This window comes from Cyanistes caeruleus, chromosome 3 (genome assembly GCF_971803275.1).
Source record: "Cyanistes caeruleus chromosome 3, bCyaCae1.hap1.1, whole genome shotgun sequence".
Classification (NCBI taxonomy): domain Eukaryota; kingdom Metazoa; phylum Chordata; class Aves; order Passeriformes; family Paridae; genus Cyanistes; species Cyanistes caeruleus.
Window position 1 is genome coordinate 105995995 of NC_141703.1, and position 18556 is coordinate 106014550.

At 36.9% G+C, this 18556-nt stretch overlaps 1 protein-coding gene across 7 annotated transcripts in view; it reads right to left on the reverse strand.

The window, feature by feature from the left end:
* ROBO1 (roundabout guidance receptor 1) overlaps positions 1–18556 on the reverse strand; it is a 686064-nt gene that overhangs the window by 485095 nt on the left and 182413 nt on the right. For 5 of the 7 annotated variants that reach the window (XM_086883541.1, XM_086883546.1, XM_086883539.1 and 2 more), the window contains exon 1: positions 2921–3065. The exons of the other annotated variants lie outside the window; for them this stretch is intronic. In XM_086883541.1, coding sequence (XP_086739667.1) covers positions 2921–3032 — 112 coding nt within the window. In that variant the 5' untranslated portion in view covers positions 3033–3065. Of the gene's footprint in view, positions 1–2920; positions 3066–18556 lie in introns of those variants that run through there. 7 annotated transcript variants of the gene reach the window in all.

An 18556-nucleotide genomic window follows, 5' to 3' on the forward strand; every position in this document is an offset into this window, starting at 1 on the left:
TTACCCCCAGCACTACCCAAACAGTGTTATAACGAAAACTACAGATGCATATGGGAATAGATCCCCTTATTTTCCTTCCATGCTGTTTTTTGTTGCAGTTCTATTTGTCAGAAAATAACATTTATCTCTGCTCTCCTGACTTCATTCATTTGAGCTGCAATGGAGCAGAACCAGGCTACAGATTTCCCAGTTCCAAGATCCCCTATGGAAAAGTAAAGAAGAAAACTTCTTCCGATGAGGTGTAAGCTCAGATAAAGGAAATTCCAGCCATAGAAATTAAATATTTGTTGTGGTCCTTGCTGGACCTTGAAAAGAATGACTAAAATTGGATCATGACATCTTTTCTGGACAACTTCTTATGCCCCTTAACATACCATGATCTTTTTTGGAGAAACATCACAGGAAACTTAAAGAAAGGTTGTTCTGCCTCCTAAAAGACGACTTGGAGCAAAAATATTTTGAAATCTCTTTATATTGTAAATATAAATTACTTTTAAAGCATTGCCAAACTGCTGCATCTGGATGCTTTAGTGAAAATTACAGTTAAAAGATGCAGAAACCAGCTGTGTCCCCTTTCATGTAATGTCATACCTTTTGGTTTTAGTTATGGAATTTAAGTGAAACCCAGTTAAATAGAAACATCTATCACATAATCACAAGCCTTTTCAGAATATATTTTTCATTAGAATTTTAACTATGATTTACAAAACTGAACCAGGAAAAGAACTTCAAGTGCAATGTCAATTGATAGGCAAATATACAACATTAATAGCAGTCAACAAGTAATCCATCAGCTATGATTACACAACATTTTTTCACTCAAAAATGAGCTCTCTACTGTTCAGAGTACCCAGCTCTGCATGGTAATCTGCACCCCCACTACTAGAGAAATTTTGACATCATGGATAGCAAAGGCAAATACTATACAATGAATGGCATTCCTATAAAATGTTCTTGTTCTTAGTGAGTCTGCTGCTAAAATTTAAATAAAAGGAACACTAAAGTCTGCTTTACACATCTCTTCAAGAAGAGCTGATTCAGATCAATAACTTTTAATGCATTCAACAACTGCTCTCTAAACAATCAAGTAACACAATATCAAGGTATTGTAACAATTAATTTACAGTCTATTTTTCCTTTAACCAAATATGTGCTATGTGCTGCCTTGAGAGCACCCTGTCCTGAGAGACCAAAGCAAGCAATTTGAATCAGTAAGGTCTAATAGCTAATACAGGTGACATTAAGTGAATTACTGTAGTTGCAAAACTATTTTCAAACAGGTGGTAGTCTTAAACTTCTGAATATTTGCATAATTTACTTATTGCAGCTAAATGCCATCTCTTAAGGCTGATTAACTTTATTAATGCTTCTGTGAGACATTAATACCTATATCACCATCTATTTCAATTTTTCTTAGGAAAAAAAAAAATCAGACTGAATACCCAGAATCAGAAATTTTCAAACACCTGCAAGTCAACTAATCAAAACTGAATGTACAATATTTTTTCTCTAGGATCTGGCTTTTTTCATAACAGATCTACAGATATTCATTGTAGATGGCCTTTTTACTGAGAAGAAAAGATACTGTGGAAAAATTTTGTTCAACAAAATTTTGTTCAACATATTTCAGTTGTGCCTCGATAATTGTTTCCACGATAATTAAAATAAAGGGCTCTTTTAGTCATATTCAAATATTTATAAGCTGTGGGTTACTATTTTTGTGCATCCTTTATGCACACATTTATGCCCTGCTAATTTGGGCAGTGTGGGCTTTAGATGTAAAGTACCTGTGAGTGGGCAAGGCTCAGTTCCACTGTCCATCACCTATTTCTTTAATGCTACTATATAGAGAAGCAGCAGATTTATTGATATTATCTTCATGCTTTGGGAAAATAAAAATAAAAATTGCTCAAGCTGCAGATTAGCTTCCAGATAATGACAAAATAATGCCTATTCCAAGGATACAAACAGCCAGCCCTCCACGTTCTGGTTATTTTAGGGACTTCCATTCACATATGTTTTCCAAGCAACCACATCACATTTAGCTGTATTAAACAGAAAACCTTCATTCCATTTTCAATATTCCTTCTCTCTTTTAGTAGTCTAAGTGTTTCTAAAAAAAAAAAAAATCCTAAAATAACCCCAAAACAAAACCACAGCAGATATTAACAGGCATAATTATAATATTATGCTGCCCATCAAGGGCATTCTTGTTTATAAATAGCTGGACAGGAATGAGAAATAATGTCAGGGAGAACTGAGTTGCCCTTAAAATGGAAATAATCATCTGGTTATTTCAGTCAAGCAGCTGTGTATGCAGTAGGAAGTCTCACTCCCAAATATTATGATGACTCATCTACTTTCCTTTTCTAATAGCAAATGCTCTTTTTTCTTTATATAAATGCAGCACTGATAAACCTTTCACAAGCTGCAATTCTACCTTACATCCCCTCACCTAAATCTGCCGATTTTAAAGTGCATCTATGCATTTATATCCATAAAATTAGCTGTTATAATCACTGAGGTTACAAGATTCTTTCACACAGACTGCAGACCTGTGAGATTTGCTGCCTTTATCAAAGCTAACATCTGAAATAGCAATGCAAAATGCTAAGACTATAAATAGAAAAGGTGCAGCCTGGACTTCTCCCAAGTCCCTGGAAAGAGAGGAGTTAATCAGCACAGGCAGCTTGGAGAGCTTGCAGTGAGGCACAGGACTGTACTGCAGATGTGTGGAGCTCACCGAAGGTGTGGCCCGTGCCTTCCACATGCATATTTAAATACTTAAATTACATGGCCTTAAGGCTTCTATTAGAGAACAACCTCACGGAGAGGAAGAATTACACAGTGAAACAAGGCCTAACACATTTCTTCGTACAGAGAGCTGAGAAGAAGAGAAGGAAAAGCCTGGGTTACTCACGATTCTTTTCACCTCTCCACCTTGACCCCGCTTTTATTCTAGGTGCGACGTCCACGGCAGCAGTTATGTCTATTAGCCCAAGCAGCAGCAGCAGCAGTGACAGCACAGCCATGCCAGGTAACCAAAAAAAAATAAATCACCTCTACCTGGAGTATTGCTGGAGATGAATTAGAGAAGACTTTCCTTAGTAATGAACAATTGGAGCTAGCAGCACTTACTCAGCAGAGGCAGAGGGAGATGTAAAAGATTATTCCTACTAGAAATGTTTATTAAAAATTTCCATTGCATCGCTTATTTCCTTGATCCAGGGAATGGAAAACAGAAGAGTTGTAAAGGCTTCCCTTAACTAGGAGCCTCTGGCACTCAGACGCCGGAGGAGATGCAGTGGCAGCTTTCTGTGGTCCCTCAGAAGCCACCGGCTCCTCACCTGCCTCTGCCACCTCTCAGCCCTTCCCAGTGTTTATCAACATTCCCCACAGCACCCTAGCAGGGGACACAGCCAGGCTGAAAACTGAGATTTTTCTCCCTCGCTTCCATATTTCACTGCAGTTTCACAGAGCTGATGACACGGAACATTTTAATGTTGACACTCAAATCTCATTACGTTTATCAATGGGCACAAAAACACAGTTTGTCAAGCTTCCCCCCCCCTTACCCACAGAGGGGGGCAAGGGCAAAAATAACATATCCACGATGAAAAATAAATGCTTAAAAAAGAAACTTTTTTTTTTTTTTTTTTTTTTTTTAAGCTGTGCAGTAACTCTCCCTCTTATTCAGCACAAGTATCTTCTATTTCTAGGGAAAATAACACAAACCATACCACCTCCCACACAGGTTTCTGTCAGCAGATGCTGCAGAAATGGAGCAGTGCATCGGCGGTGAGAGAAGCTCTGAGGAACTGTGTCTAGAATCTGTGTTACCTAACAAACCTTGCCCCTGCAGCCCAGCAGCCTGGGGGCACCCAGCACCAAGGGCAAGCAGATTCCAGCGCTCACAGTGGCACTCTTGGAAGGAATTTAACCCTGGATCCATCAGTACCAAACAGCCGGACCATCCTCGCGGTCATCGAAACAGTCGCAAGGAAGAGCTGCAACACAAATTATCTGCTACCCCTTTCACCACAATTAGGAAGCCGTTCCATGTGAGTTGTGAAGAGACAGAAAAGCTTCATCCTGAGAGCTGGAAATCACTGCAATAAGACCAGAGGGCTTTTGGTTCATGGTGGGGGCTTTAGTCTGCGTGAAGTCTACATTTATACCCAGTAAAAACAATGGCAACATTTCTAGTCCTGTAGCACCATAAGCATGGGCCTCAGGGATACTCAAAATTGTTACTTATACAACAGTAAAACTTATTTTCTTCACAGAATAGCAATGAAAGCATTCTCCAAGCTGCCTCACACGTTACATGCTGTCTGCCGTGTATGGAAGTAACTGAGCTGCAGAACTGAGGGCCTTTTTTTGAATAAAGTACTGGAGTAAATTTCTAGGTACAATTCCAACTACCAAGGAAGGAGAGACAATGTAAATTATCTCCATCTTAATAATGCATTTATTAATTTACAATGTTCACAACCCCTGCTCCTTATGAAATTGGAGCTCAAAATTATTAATGCAATTGAAATACTGCACAAGAACCAGTTAGGAAGTGACCAGCTGAAGACACTAATTTCTAAATCTTCTCATGTCAGTGACAGGAACTTTCCAAAAGAAGGCAGGAAGAATTTTCTAGCCTAGACCTGGCAATCTACAGATGATCATAAGAAAGTTTCAACAGCCATTAAAGTAGTTATCCACAAACCCTTTAAAAGGGATGTTCTTTTTCTTTGGACCAATTGGAGAAATTAGGAAATGTGCTTTTTTCTCAATTTGGGTGAACTTCTTTCAGTAACAAAAGCAAAGTATCTATGGAACAGGATATAAAGAACTTGTGATTTACCAAATCTCCTGCTTCTTACATATTGCAAGCAGCCTTCAGTTTTGCTCTGACCTCAGCAGTCCCTTGTTTCTATTCCCACTGGAGAGATGACCAGAAGGAAGTGGGTTCCACATATAGACCCAGTACTGTGTCTGGGCAGGGAGAGGATCATCACGTCCTTGTCTCAGTGGGATTTCCTTATGAAAAAAGCTTTGGGTTTTTTTTGTCATTTTATCTGACAGGAGTCACATCTGTGTGCTGAAGAACAATGGAGATCACTCCTACACATGCTGTTGGGCCTTTGCCCTAGAGCAGAAATAACTCCTATGGTAACATAGAATGTGAAAATAAATGGTTGGGGCGTTCAGATTGCCTTTTTTTAAAGTACTTGCTAACTGCACATTTTTCACCACCTGAAGTCAATAGTTGCTCTCAAAAGATGACTCATCGTGTTGCTGGTTATGTAAGACACCTGAATGTACCAAATTGTTCACTGCACCGAAATACAGAAAAGGGAAAAAAACAATCAATTAATATAAGGCAGCCCTTTAGGAGCACATGAGAGGTAACATAGAATGGTGTATTTTACTGTGAATGCAGAAATACTGACTATTCAAAGGACAGCTGCAGTTTTGAGCACCGAAACCAAAAGGCTTTGCAATCTCACAGTTGGCAGTGAACTGTTTGAAGGACAGAAGATACTTTCAAAGAAAAAAATAAAAACTCAAAGCAAAGCATGAAATTCCAGAGTGAAAGAAATTAATCTGAGCTAAAAATTCAAGCTGCCTCATTGAAGAATCCCCTGCCTTGTAGTTAATACTTGTTATCCTTTATCTGGTCCCAGATCCAAACTTCATTGAGCCTTGTACTGTGCAAAAGTAAACTGGTGCATCAAATTGGTATTTTAGCAGATGTTGGCTGAGCTCTCAAGCCCCACAGTTGTTTTGTCTAACAGGGAATCCTGCACAGAGTTAATGGAAAGTTTCAGAACTGTAGTCCAGATGGCTTTTTTTATTTTACAAAGATTAATGGAAGGCTACTTTTATAGACACAAACCACCACATGGACACTTTAATGCAGGTTGCACCAATTTATCCCATCACAGCAGAAGGAGCTGTTGCCTTCAAAAAAGCCACACTGTATCCTGAGGAGGGTGAAGGGATGCCCAAAGAAGCATCTCACGAGTGGCCACTTTTCATTCACACAAAGAAATGCAATCAGACATTGAAAACTCACCACCAAAAGAGCTTTTACATCACTCTGTCTAACAGAGTGCCTCATGCACGGTGTTGCTGGTTAGCAGGGTGGTGGGCAATCACTGCCATCAAAGCAGTGCCAGTCTACTGCCTTCCCCACTGGAGTAATAACAAGTAAAACCAAACCAATTAAGCATTCAGAAGTGTGAAGCCAAATAAAAGGTGGCCTGCTCCTATGTGATTCAGTATTTTATAGCTCATTTAACAAGTTTCAGTTTCTGCTGTATAATTTCTGCTCACGACATGACTTCCTCAGCTATCTGAAAGCTTTCTCAAAAGCAATATAATTAATTCTGGAATTAGCCATGTGAACAAATTTTTCAGAGATGCGGTGGACCACTTGAAGATATTACACTAAGACTGGATGCCTTCCTGACTTATATGTTACAGTTCAGTCAAAAGGACTTGAAGATAAAATTACATAATGAATTTATGGTCTGTGTTATACTAGTTCTATCTAGCTTTAATACACATCATTTCCTCAAATCTTCAGACATATTTAATTTCTTTTCTCTTCAGCTTTCATTATGTCCCAAACTTTTAATTTCTGGTTTAGTGCGCCATAATAAAAGTCACTTGTAATTTACTGCACAGATCTTTCCTTGGATCAAGTAGCTTCCACAGAGCTTTTTATCCGTAACAGGCAGAACTTTTTTCTAAAGTTCTCTCTCCCTTCATTAGAAACTTCACCTTCTTTTAACTGGTAACAGAGCTCTCTACAGCATCTTGGCAAGGGCTTTCAAGGAGAGCTTGAAATAAATTTCCTCTGCATTCATTCACAAAGACATGATGAAAGCTACAGCCTCTCCCACTGGAAGAGCAGCTGTCCTTTGAAAAGTCAGCTCCTCTTGTGTACAGGGGTCCTTCTCCACTCCCCAAGGCCAAAGCCACTTCCTTACACAGCGACACCTCTGTTGCTTCTGAAGATCCTACCACTGACTCTGTTGGAAATTGATGACCTGGGAAAGTGTTTTTATCACAGAAGTCAGGTGCTGGTTCAGTGCTAAGGAGGACAGACTGACAAGGAAGAGCCTGGCTGGGCACCATGCACGGGTTTATGAGTCATCCTTTCCTCAAAGTCACACAAGGACTGGCTCAGCTCCTCAGTAAAGGCAGCTCTCACTCCCTCCCTTTCTTATCCTGCAGGGTAAGGAGCTGAGCTGCCCTTTCGAGTCCTTGATTTTAAGGCATCTCTATCAAATTTGCAAAACAAAGGATGTCTCTATTTCTGCAGTAAGAGCTCTACTTAAATAGCTGCCACATACAGTTCTTACACTGCCTTTGATGCGCTTCTGCAATAGTCTCCCTTTTTAAAAGCAAAACTAAATCTGGTGGCTATCAAGGAGCCTCTTCGAGGCAGCTGTACAGAGACTTTGGGGCACGACAGGACAACAGTTACAGAACTCATTAAAGCTAAACATTACCCAAGTTTTATTTTACAAGCGTTATAACTCTAAAAACTCCGGGGAGATCAACTCAGATGTAGCAATGTTTGCCATGAAAACATTGTAGTGCTGTGAAGTGAAGGGCACACACACATAATTCAGCAGTCTGGCTGTGGAACAGACCCACACACCATTGTACCCCTGCAGTTTTGGGGAAACAGTCAAGTTCCCAAATCAGCTTGACTGGGTTATTTTTTGTTTTTATTGTAATACAGATCTAATTAATATTTTTATTGTAATACAGATCTAATTAATACGTCAACTGAACAAAGATCCCGAGACTGGGTTTTTAATCGTTCAAATGCATTAATTTGAAAAATACCTGTCAAATTCACCATTCTAACACATCTGTTATTTTTCTTCTGTTTACTTATAGAACACCAACAGTGTGCACTCAGCACTGTATAATCATATAAATTAACATTACCTCTCCCCTAAAGATGTCATGGTCCAGCACAACTGAGTCTTAAAAGTCACCACTTTTCCGAGGGCATATGTTTGTTTCTTAATTTCCTCACGTTAAACCCTTTAAATTCTCAACCATAACATTGTACATTTTGCTAGCACATTTTACATTTTTGGGGATGGAGGAAAACAAATGTGTTCTTCATGCAAAGAAACACACAAATCTTTAAGTAAATGTATGGCATCTATGTATGCATGCTTCTACTAATAAAAACCACAAATACAAAACCATAAACAGAGCAGGATTTGCACAGTTAGAAAGCAGGTCTGATTTAGTCTGGACTAAATCGACATTTAAGCAAACTGATCTTGGTTTGGGTCCATCAGCCTTACATATATACTCATTAATTACATACAGTTAACAAGAAATATAATTCTTCTTGATGAAATTGGAAAAAAGATGATCCGGTTTTTGAGGAAAAAAGAAAGTTTTTCTTACTCATATACCTTATCAATTTGCCATCTAGTCTCATGCCCTCAAGGCAATATAGATTTTGATTTTGATTTATTTCAGAGACTTCAATTTTCCTGGATTTATTTCTTCCATGTGGTTGCAGAAGATTAGGCATTAGGCAAAGCCTGTAAAGTTAAGTCAGGAACTACTATGACTTTTACAAGAAATTCCCCATTACAGTCCTAGCAAGTAATACCATGAGAAAAGCATTTCTAGGTTTCTCTTGCTATGAGAAAAGCAAGAATTAAGACTTCATTTTTTTTTTCTTATTTAATAACAGATTTTTTTCCCCTCTTTGTCTGTAAAAGATGCTTAAAGTCGATCAGGAAGTAAGTCAAAACAAAACAAAACAAAACAAAAACTCTGATCTAGGAGCATGTAATAAAGAAGATACTTGTCCTTGCTGTTAAAAATGCAAAGTGAGCTCCTATGAGATACCTCCAAACTTGCTCTCAGGCAAAGGGATTGTCCTTCTTCAGCAATCTAGACATGTCAGACATTGTAACTGGCTAAAATCTACATGAGAGAACATCTCTTAAAACCTGCTGTTTGAGCTGGAGGTGGCACCTTGTCCTTCATACCAGGAGAGTTTATGCATTTAAAGTCACTATTGGGAAAAAAATTGAAATAAAAATAAAGGGAAATAGCCAAAGGGCTCAGGACCAGAAGAGCAGGGCACTCCAACACCAGCTGACCCAGGGTACCTGAGTGAGCTTGCACCACCTCCTCCTACAGCCACAAATTACTTCTGCACAATAGAGAACTAATTCCTCTTTAAAAGCAAAGAATACCAGCAGACTCTGGATGCCAACACACCATTCGTGAGGGAAGCACAGCTTTCCTGAAAGCATCACTTCTCACTGTGCCTTCCTGGCTCTGGCATTAAATCAGCAAAACCCCTGAGTGCATCTCAAGTGTTCTCAGGACCCTCAACCACGGCACTCCAGGCTTTTAAAGACTCTCTGTCTCTTACTGCTGTGATCCCACACCAGCAGCCAGAGCGTGCCTTCCTTCTTCTAATGAAATTTAGCATTTTTATGTGTGACTGCACAACTAACAGCTCTTCACAGCTCTATGTGAGCTGATATTTCAACTCAGCCAGTGTTTTATGTCAGCATAAATGAGAAGCCGTATGAGACTACCGCAAGAATGCTTCCCAGATCATGTTGATAGTAAAATTTTATAAGATAATGTTGGTGCTTTTAACATCAAGCTTATGGATTAAATATGTCCCAAACACATTTAATGTATTCAAGTTGTTTATCATTATCTGTTCTAACAAACTGGCAATATTTATCCTATTAATTCAGGCAAATGTAGGACTGTTTACTGAGTAGTGGAGAATTATAAGGCTATGTTCAGACAAAAATAAACACAAGAAAACTAAAGTGAATATTGTTTAATGTAAAAATATGCCATCCTACTCAGCTCTCAAAATAAACTGCTAAACTGTCGTCGGCCTTCTGCTTTTCAGAAAACCTGATTGTTAGGCTAATCTGTCAGGTCTGATTTGCATTTCTATATTTACTTTTTCTCACACATTTAAAATATAATCTTAGCGGGTTTCAAGAAAACATTCAGAGAAGACCTGGACATTTTCTGATTGCAAGATCAAATACACTGCTTGTTGCATTTTTTCTTCTTATTTATGCTTTTAAAATGTATTTCCTTTTTACTGATGGCTTTTTACTGAAATCTTATTTTCCTTTCCACTGATCTCTGAGTCCTCCATGCTCCATGACAGTGTGCTAATCGCTTTTTTTTTCCAGTATATAATTTTTCTAGCTTATCATTCCTCATCTCCTTCCTCTCTGTCTCCAGTTAACCAAGCTCTGCTCAGAAGTGAGGTATTGCCTGGAAGAGATGCAAAGGGAAAGGTAGTTGGGCTGAGAACTGTGCCAGCATGAGTGAATAACTGATGGTGAGAAACCTAGGCAAGTGTGGCGTTATCTCAGCAGGTGATTTTGAGTAGATAACATGAAATAAACATGTATTTAGTAAACTGGCCCTGTGATGTACAGTTCAGCTTAAAAAGCTAGAAGCTGAAGCCAGCCTACCAAGTACCTGAAACTCCAGGAAATTTATCCCAGAAGACAGAGATATTCCTGCTATTCAGTCTGTTCGTTTAAGAAAAGAAATTGCTTTCTACACATGCTTGCTGTATAGGACATGTTGTTGGAATACAAAATCAGCTAATTTTTCCTGGGGTGGGCGGCACCAGAAACGTGGGAAACTCTTTTGGCAGATGGGCAGAGAAGAGGAACTATGACAAAATGTCTAAAAGCAGGTATAAGAGTCTGGTTACACTTTTTCTGCTCCTGCCAACCCAAATTGCAATGCAGTGAAGGTTTTACAATGTCTTCACCCAAGCATGTGAGGACATTTCCTCCGCAGTGTTTCCATACTGATTCTTCAGAACGAGAATTAAGGTCAATGTCTCGCAGCCTAATAAGAAAAAAATTCAGTTGAAGAACAATTTTATCAGGCAGTTGCGTTGGTGTTAATTAATCATTTGGGGATTTTTTTTAACTTTTTCAATTTTCCGTTTTGTCAGGGAAAACTTAATTCTCCTGTGCTGAATCTTGTTATTAGGAGACAGCGTAATTTATAATAATTTTAGCAATGACATGGCTTGTGTCCCAAACGGTGCAAATAGTGCACTGACTGTACTGGATCTATAGCAAACTCTGAGCATCTGGCCTCCTCTGCTTTGATCAACATTTCCAAAGCCTACTTGAGAAAGATGGATGCTCTGTCCTATTAAGAGAACAATGGGAACTGGGTTTCTCTGTACCCAGAGAGAAGGCAGTAATACAATTTTCAGCAGTCAGTGGAAGTTAGTGGTCTGACTTCTATTTGTGCCTTTGTAAATCTCCCCAGTGAGATCCTTTGGGTGAATTAGAGCTATGGGGTAATCTCCTAAATTGGAACAGAATCAATAAGCTAAATGAAAACATTTACCCCAAACTCTAATTTAAGCCCTGAAGTGATGGAATTTAAAATGTCATATCTTTAATAGATGTACAGAAATAAAATTGTCACTGTTAGCTGATATGTCATAACGAGCATGGGGTTAAAATTACCATCTGAAACTGCATGCAAACTATACATTCAAGTGAAATAAAACACAAACACATTTAATATGTTTTTCTGTGGGTTGAAATACAGCAATTGTAGGAACACAGGGCACTGTTCCTGACTTTTGTTTGTATTTCAATCTAAAAAATACATTCTTAGCTGATTTGGGGCAGCATTTTGCTTTGTATTTCATGTTGTCCTACTGTACACAGATGTGCTAATGGAAATCAGCTGAAAAACAAAAGTGTGTGTTTTTAATGAGTTCCACACTTTCTAAACTAGAAAACTGCAATCATAATATATTGGTGTTTAGAACAATTTCATAATAACCAAGACACTGGAAAATAAACATTCCTAAGTATATGAGCTACTTGAAATTAATAACCTCAGTAATAAAATCAATACTCTCCTTATAGTTCTTAGTTATTTTTTCCAATATTGATTTTTATTTTTTTGTAAGGTGCTGTAAGGTTAGTTTATTATTTGGATTCCTGATATTGTTTTTATCTATTATAAAGACATGCATTTTTCCTGGAAAATAATTGAGAATGAACATGTGAAATAACCAAGGAACAACTGGAAACAGCCAAGTGACCATTTTGAAGATTAAAAAATCGAATTTTGGAGACATCTAATGTTGAATCATTTTCCATCTAAAAGATTGAAATACCCATACAATGCAAATATACCATTCATTTTACTGGTAGAAGTTTGTTATGGGAATAAAAAAAAGTACATTAAAGGGTAAGATGTGGTTTTAACAAAAACTATGATTGTAATTACCAAATTCTCCTCTCTAGACCAGGATTAAACATAGTAAATTATGATATAGAAAAGATGAATTTCTAAGAGGCAGAGCTATGTAGCAAATTTTTTTTACAGAAAGGATGAATATATTATTTATAACATAAAAATAAGTAATAATAATCAAAACAAAATTAAAAGAAACTCAACTTTGTTAAGGGCAGAGAGAGAGGGATTATCTTACTTCCTCATTAGATTGGAGTGACAATTATCACCTTTCAGAATTATCAGCATAAATCCCATTTATTCAAATGAAAACAGCTGGAATGTTTTACAATGGTTTCAGTGACTTCAGGTGTTTCTTCCCACAGATTTTTTTTCTCTAATTAGTAAATCTAGTCTATTCTTCTTCTATTCCTTTTTATTTTGTCCTGATTTTTGTGTTTTCCATGTTGGCTAAGTTAACACGTTCACTTCTTACATGGGGACCAGTTGTCTGATGCATTTCACAGATCTCTGCTCTGTTGACAGCTACTCTAGGTGCCTTCAGAGTTATTTTAAAGATGAAAGCTGTTAACATGACTTTCTCAAATGTGCCAGCTAAGACAATAGTTTAAAATTTTAAAGAAAATTTTAAAATTTTAGAGAGCCTGTAAAAACCTCCGTAAAAGAAACAAAAACAAAAACAAAGAACAAAAAAACCCTCAAAATACACTTAAAAATAAAATTTTAATCAGATTTGAAAAATATTAGCAGTCACAGAAATATTAATAGCTTTTCAGATAAAAGACTAATTTTGAAGTATAAAAACTATACTGCTAATAAAGATTAGCATAAAATCAAAGTATATTTGGCTGTGATATGGTATAAAATGGGCGATTTTTGCAAACAGTAAAAATTACCCTCTGAAACCTACTGGGCTTGCATGTAGTGCATTTTTACAGCAATGAATAAGGAGTCTGTAATCTGTAAAAAATGAAGCCTGTAAAGTCTGCAGTATGACAGCCTGCCCATGACTCCCAGTGTAGGTACTCCTGTCTTTTCAAAGTGAAGGCTTGACATGAACAAAAATAAAGACCAAAAGTGCCACGAAGGAGGTGAGTGAGTGCAAAGTGTGAGTGGCAGTCCTTGGGAAAGGTGTGCACACACACAGGCCTGATATGTCAGCAGGGGATGGAAGCTCATCTGGAAACTGCCTGAATATGATTTTTTGTGTGGCCCTTGGAGTAGGTGAAAGCATTGCTGGCTGACTCCCACTCCTCGTTTCTTTCTGTCCACTGTGGATTGCTGCAATTTGGCTCAAAATGTCTAACACAAGCCCAGAGGGCTGGCTCAAAAGTATTTTTTTTTCCAGATTTTATATACACTCAATGTCCATTGCATAAATGAATCTCAGCCTTGCTGTACCGAGACACCTTCAACATTCCCACTGGTTTTGGAGTGAACAAATGCCTCTAAAAGTGGTTTTTCCACCCCACTGTATTCCAAGATCTATCATTAGCTTTTGCTATGCAATGGGCTTTCATTGCAAAAATGAATTTGAGTTTTAAAAGAAAAAAATCAGTCAAAGAAAAGCCACAGTCAACTCTAATATAAACAAATTCCATGGAAATTAAAAGCATTTGGTTCACAAACCTCAGGGCAGATTTCAATCCCACATCAATATGACATCTGGAAAGAAGCAAAGAAGGGAGAGAAAACCCTGTAAGAACAGGACAGAGCTCTTCCCTTTGCTCATCACTGTTTTTATTCCCTGATCTTTTTCCTTGTTTTCTCCTTCTCTCCATCCTCCACATTTCTTCACACAACACACACTTAACTGGACAGCCAAGGCAAATCACAGGGCAGAATTTTACATATGCCATTTCAGTTTGTCTAAATAATTTATAGATTTAACATGAAGTTCATTGGCTTATCAGACTCCACCTTTGGAGGATTTTTTTTACAGAAAGATTTGTCCTCAATTGAATTAACATATTCTCTTCACTTAAATCCTCTTCACTTTATCTTTGCAGGAATTGCTTAACAATTTGTTCTTTTCCTCTCTTTGGAGCAGTTCATGTCTTTTTCTTGGAATATAGTACCTCTTTATATATAAATAAATATACACAATATACACTAGGATTTTTTTTACTTATTGTTTATAGCAAGAAAATAGACGGAGAACAAAATTAGATGAATACCTGACATCTTGTTTTGTAACATGATAGCTTCTCCTGTTACTAGCTGTTCCACTCTGTGGCAGAAATTGCAAGGCCACCTGTGGATCCATTCCCAGTTATCTGTAATTTAGCCTATTAGCCCTAACACTACATGACATAATTCTCTGCTTACAGCATATGTTGGCAGTTTCACTCTGTGAGGTCCATTTATCGAATCTCAAGCACCAACACACAGCAAAACTGAGCAGTGTCTACACAGAAATCCCTAGACTAGCCTGATATTTTTAACCCATAATCCTGCTTGGTTTGTTTTCAATTAGATATATTTAAATTAATGATTCTGAGATTTTTATGTAGCTTTTTTATATACTACCATGCTCGCTGTGCTCATTATGCAATACAAGGCAATGTAGAGCAGGAATCAGGAAATGTAACTTGCTATGACACAGGTTAGAAAATGGCACAAAGGAAAACCCAAACATGCAAAACACCCAGCTGAAGTAGGAAGAGGAAGCTCAGTTCTTCTGGAGCTCAACAGGAATCATAACCAAAGTACTTAGCAGAGCAATGAAACAATCTAATAAATTTGCAGCTACCGGGAGATGTCTGAACTTTATTTTGTGACTTACTCCAACTCATCATATAGGCATTTAAAAGTTAACCTCAAAGAAAGTTTGGAGAAAAATCCCTTTTGAAAACTGATTTAAAACCACTTTTATATTTTGTTTAATTTAGACTGTAGCTGTCACTGAATCAACTGTTGCTAAAGCCAATAGTAATAATTATAAATGGCACCAATACAGCCAGATTAATTTTAAACAACAGACTTTTAACAGGAAGAAATAACGGTTTTCATTTGTATAGGTTTTAAATAATTAAACAAATCTAAGAATATTTGGGTCCAAACTATGCATCAAGTTTAAATGAAGGCTATGAGAGGTGACTGTAGACATTTTGAGGATTATTGCTGAAAAATAACATTTCTTCAGACTACAATACAGAAATGTGAAAGGCTTTGGGTGTACTTTCTAAATGTTTTGCTATCAAATACTGACTTGGCTCTGGTACTTCAAATTCCAAAGGTAAGGATTCAGCAGACCTATAAATACTCCTTTGTACAGGAATATTTTTTAGTTCTGCAGCACAGTAGAATTGATTGATTAGTATTTACAGAAGTATTTAGGCCTCTGGATAAAATTTGTTCTGGGATAGAAGCATGTGCTTTTGAACTTGAACCACCCTACACTGATGAGTTAGATATTTGGCCTTGTATTAACTTGTGAAGTTCAGCATCAGCATTTTACAATTGTAGCACATATTTCATTTTCATTGGCAAACCACAACTCATTACAAGTCTAATTCATACATAGCCAAGTGGTATGGCTTGTCAAATAGGAACATATGAACTTGGAAATAGCCAACATTTTCCAGTAATTTCAGAATTTTTCAACCTTCTTGAAATGGAGAGTTAACGGCTTTAAGACTTTCTAGGGTACATCTGAATAGCTTCAGGAGCCAAATCTTTTATTCTGTGTTTCAGTGCCAGCACAAGTTTCCTTCAAAATCATCTTCCCAGTTTATATTCTTGAAATAGTACTCCATGCAAAACTTCTGGTTCTGGCAGCAGAACATCCTTATTATCTTTTATTCTTCTTTGAATCTTAAGAATTTCTCCAACTCCTCATAAAAAAAAAAAGATCATGACAATATGCTATTCTCTCAAGCACACAGACAAGAACTGTAGACAGGAAAATCATAAAGCAGAATTTGAAAATAAAAGGGTAACAAGGATTAATGAAGAATGAAGAGAGTTTTGATGCTCTAAATTGAAATGAAAATCAAAAAGGAAAAGAAAAATCAGCCAAAAAAGAAGACTAATTTTTGGTCATATTTTTGTCAGGAACTTTTCTCAAGCTGTGAAGCTGATGAACTACTCCAAATGGTCTTTGACAAAAATACCCAACCCAACCCAACCAAAACCAAACAAACAAACTCCCACAAAACAACAAACAACAAACAAACAAACAAAAAGAAAATGTGAGGTTTGGGAGCCAAGAAACTTAAAATAGTGATCAGTTGCAGTGTGCTCACCACTCCTGCCTGAAAAACCCTTTTTAAGCTACAGAAGTTAAAAACATTAAAGCAGCAACAATATTCTTTTCTCTTTATGACTGAAATACCCAAATTATCTGCTCAAAACCTTCCTATTTTAGTGCAAATAGTTTGCCTGAAATCCACATGCAAAAATGTATTATTTAGTACTCTTTTTACAGTATTTTTTTCCAATAAAATTCTGCTAGACATTCTATACCAAAACTTTTTTCTGAAACAGTCTGCATGGCTATAGCAATCTATAATTAAACCAAATATGAAATTTAAGTAATTTACAAGAATCTATCTATTGGTTGTTGCTTTGTTTACCAAGATGTTTTCAAAAGCAATATTGTTCACTCAAAGCATACCATAACTGCTTTGTCATGGCTCTTGGCAGGTAAAGCAGAATGCACAGGTATGTGTACTCTACTCACTAGACAGGAGTAAGACTACATTTCATTTATTACAGCCTTTAAAATATCTCTAATGTGTGTTGCACAAAATGTCAGTCCAAAAAAAAGTTTCAGTGGAAGTCTATTAATAAAGTTTTTCATCACTCAGACTATGACCTCACTGTACATTTTGTTCTGAGAAACGTGCACATACTTTGCTTGTTCATTTTTTATTTTTTTTTAAAGTGAATCCAATACATTGACTTTTATTCCTGATTTTCTAACATTAACTTTGAAGGAGAATAATTACCAGTTAGGAATGATAAAGCTGTAAAGCTTGAACATGTCATTATTCTCATTAGAATTAGGTTCTAATTCTCAGTATTTATTGAGCAAGGTATGTTGTTGCAGCTAGCAGTGATTAATAGCAGTTTAGGCTCCAGTTATAATTTCATTAGAATGCCATATATGCTGAATAATGTCACATTGGACTGGTCATTTTTGCTCCAGCCACAGAGTGCATTTTGGGCCATCCCCTCCTGGAGAACAGGAACACAGCAGCAAGTCTCCCATCAGCCCCGGAAACACGAAACCAAAGCCAGATGTCAGAGATCTGCAGCTGGGATTTGGAGATATCTTGTGCCTCTCAGGCAAAAAATAAAGCTCTAATGATTTTTTTAAAATGTTACAGTAAAACTTCAATTTCACAAAATGCTCACATAGAATATTGGAAGTTGTTTCTACCTTATGCAACACCAAAACTAATCCAAGCATCTTAAAGATGGATACTATATCAATTTATTTTTTCTTCACTCTCCCTCATTATCCCTAAATATATGAAAATTGAAAGTTAAACAGTACTAAAATTTGGACTTCCAAGATAATTATCCAAAATGAGATGGAACCAGGTTCAAGATATTTTTCTGTTGAATGAAATTCTCTTTGGCTTCCGCTAATCTTCTCTTGCTTAAAAAGTCTTAGACAAACACTTTGAAATCAGAGGCTCTACAGTAAAGATGGTGCAAAGCTGAGAAGCTCCACACACGTGAACTAATTATGTAGCTGACAGTCTCAAAAATATCCTTCATCTCAAAAATATCCTTCACCCTTAGAGATAATTTAGACTTGTGGACATCAATGGAAGTTTTCCATTGTTTCATATAGAATTTAGTCAAAAAAGTTTGACCAAAAAAAGTGTCAATGTCCTTTAAAAAAAGGACCTTTACAGGACCTTTAAATAAGATGACTGGGGAACAAGAAAAGCCCTGCTTTTCTCAGATATTATGAATCCTAGAAAATATACAAGCAATTAAAATCCCAACTCATGCTGAAGCCTTAATAAAAAATCCTAAAATATAGTATGGTTTTCGTCAAGGAAAAAGATCATAAACCTGATTTAGCAACCTTTAGTTATGTACAAAAATGATAAATTTTGAGTTTTAGATTGTTCTAGCTTTCTTTTATCATAGACTTTGAGTGATTAATGTAATTTTTACCTATTTTAGAAAGATTAAAAAAAGAGTCTCAAGCAGTTAAAGTTTGTGTGATGAAAATTTATAACCTAATGTTTCATAATAAAGTACTTGGCAGAGTTAATTCATTTTCTGTATTCTGAAAGAATCCTAGACA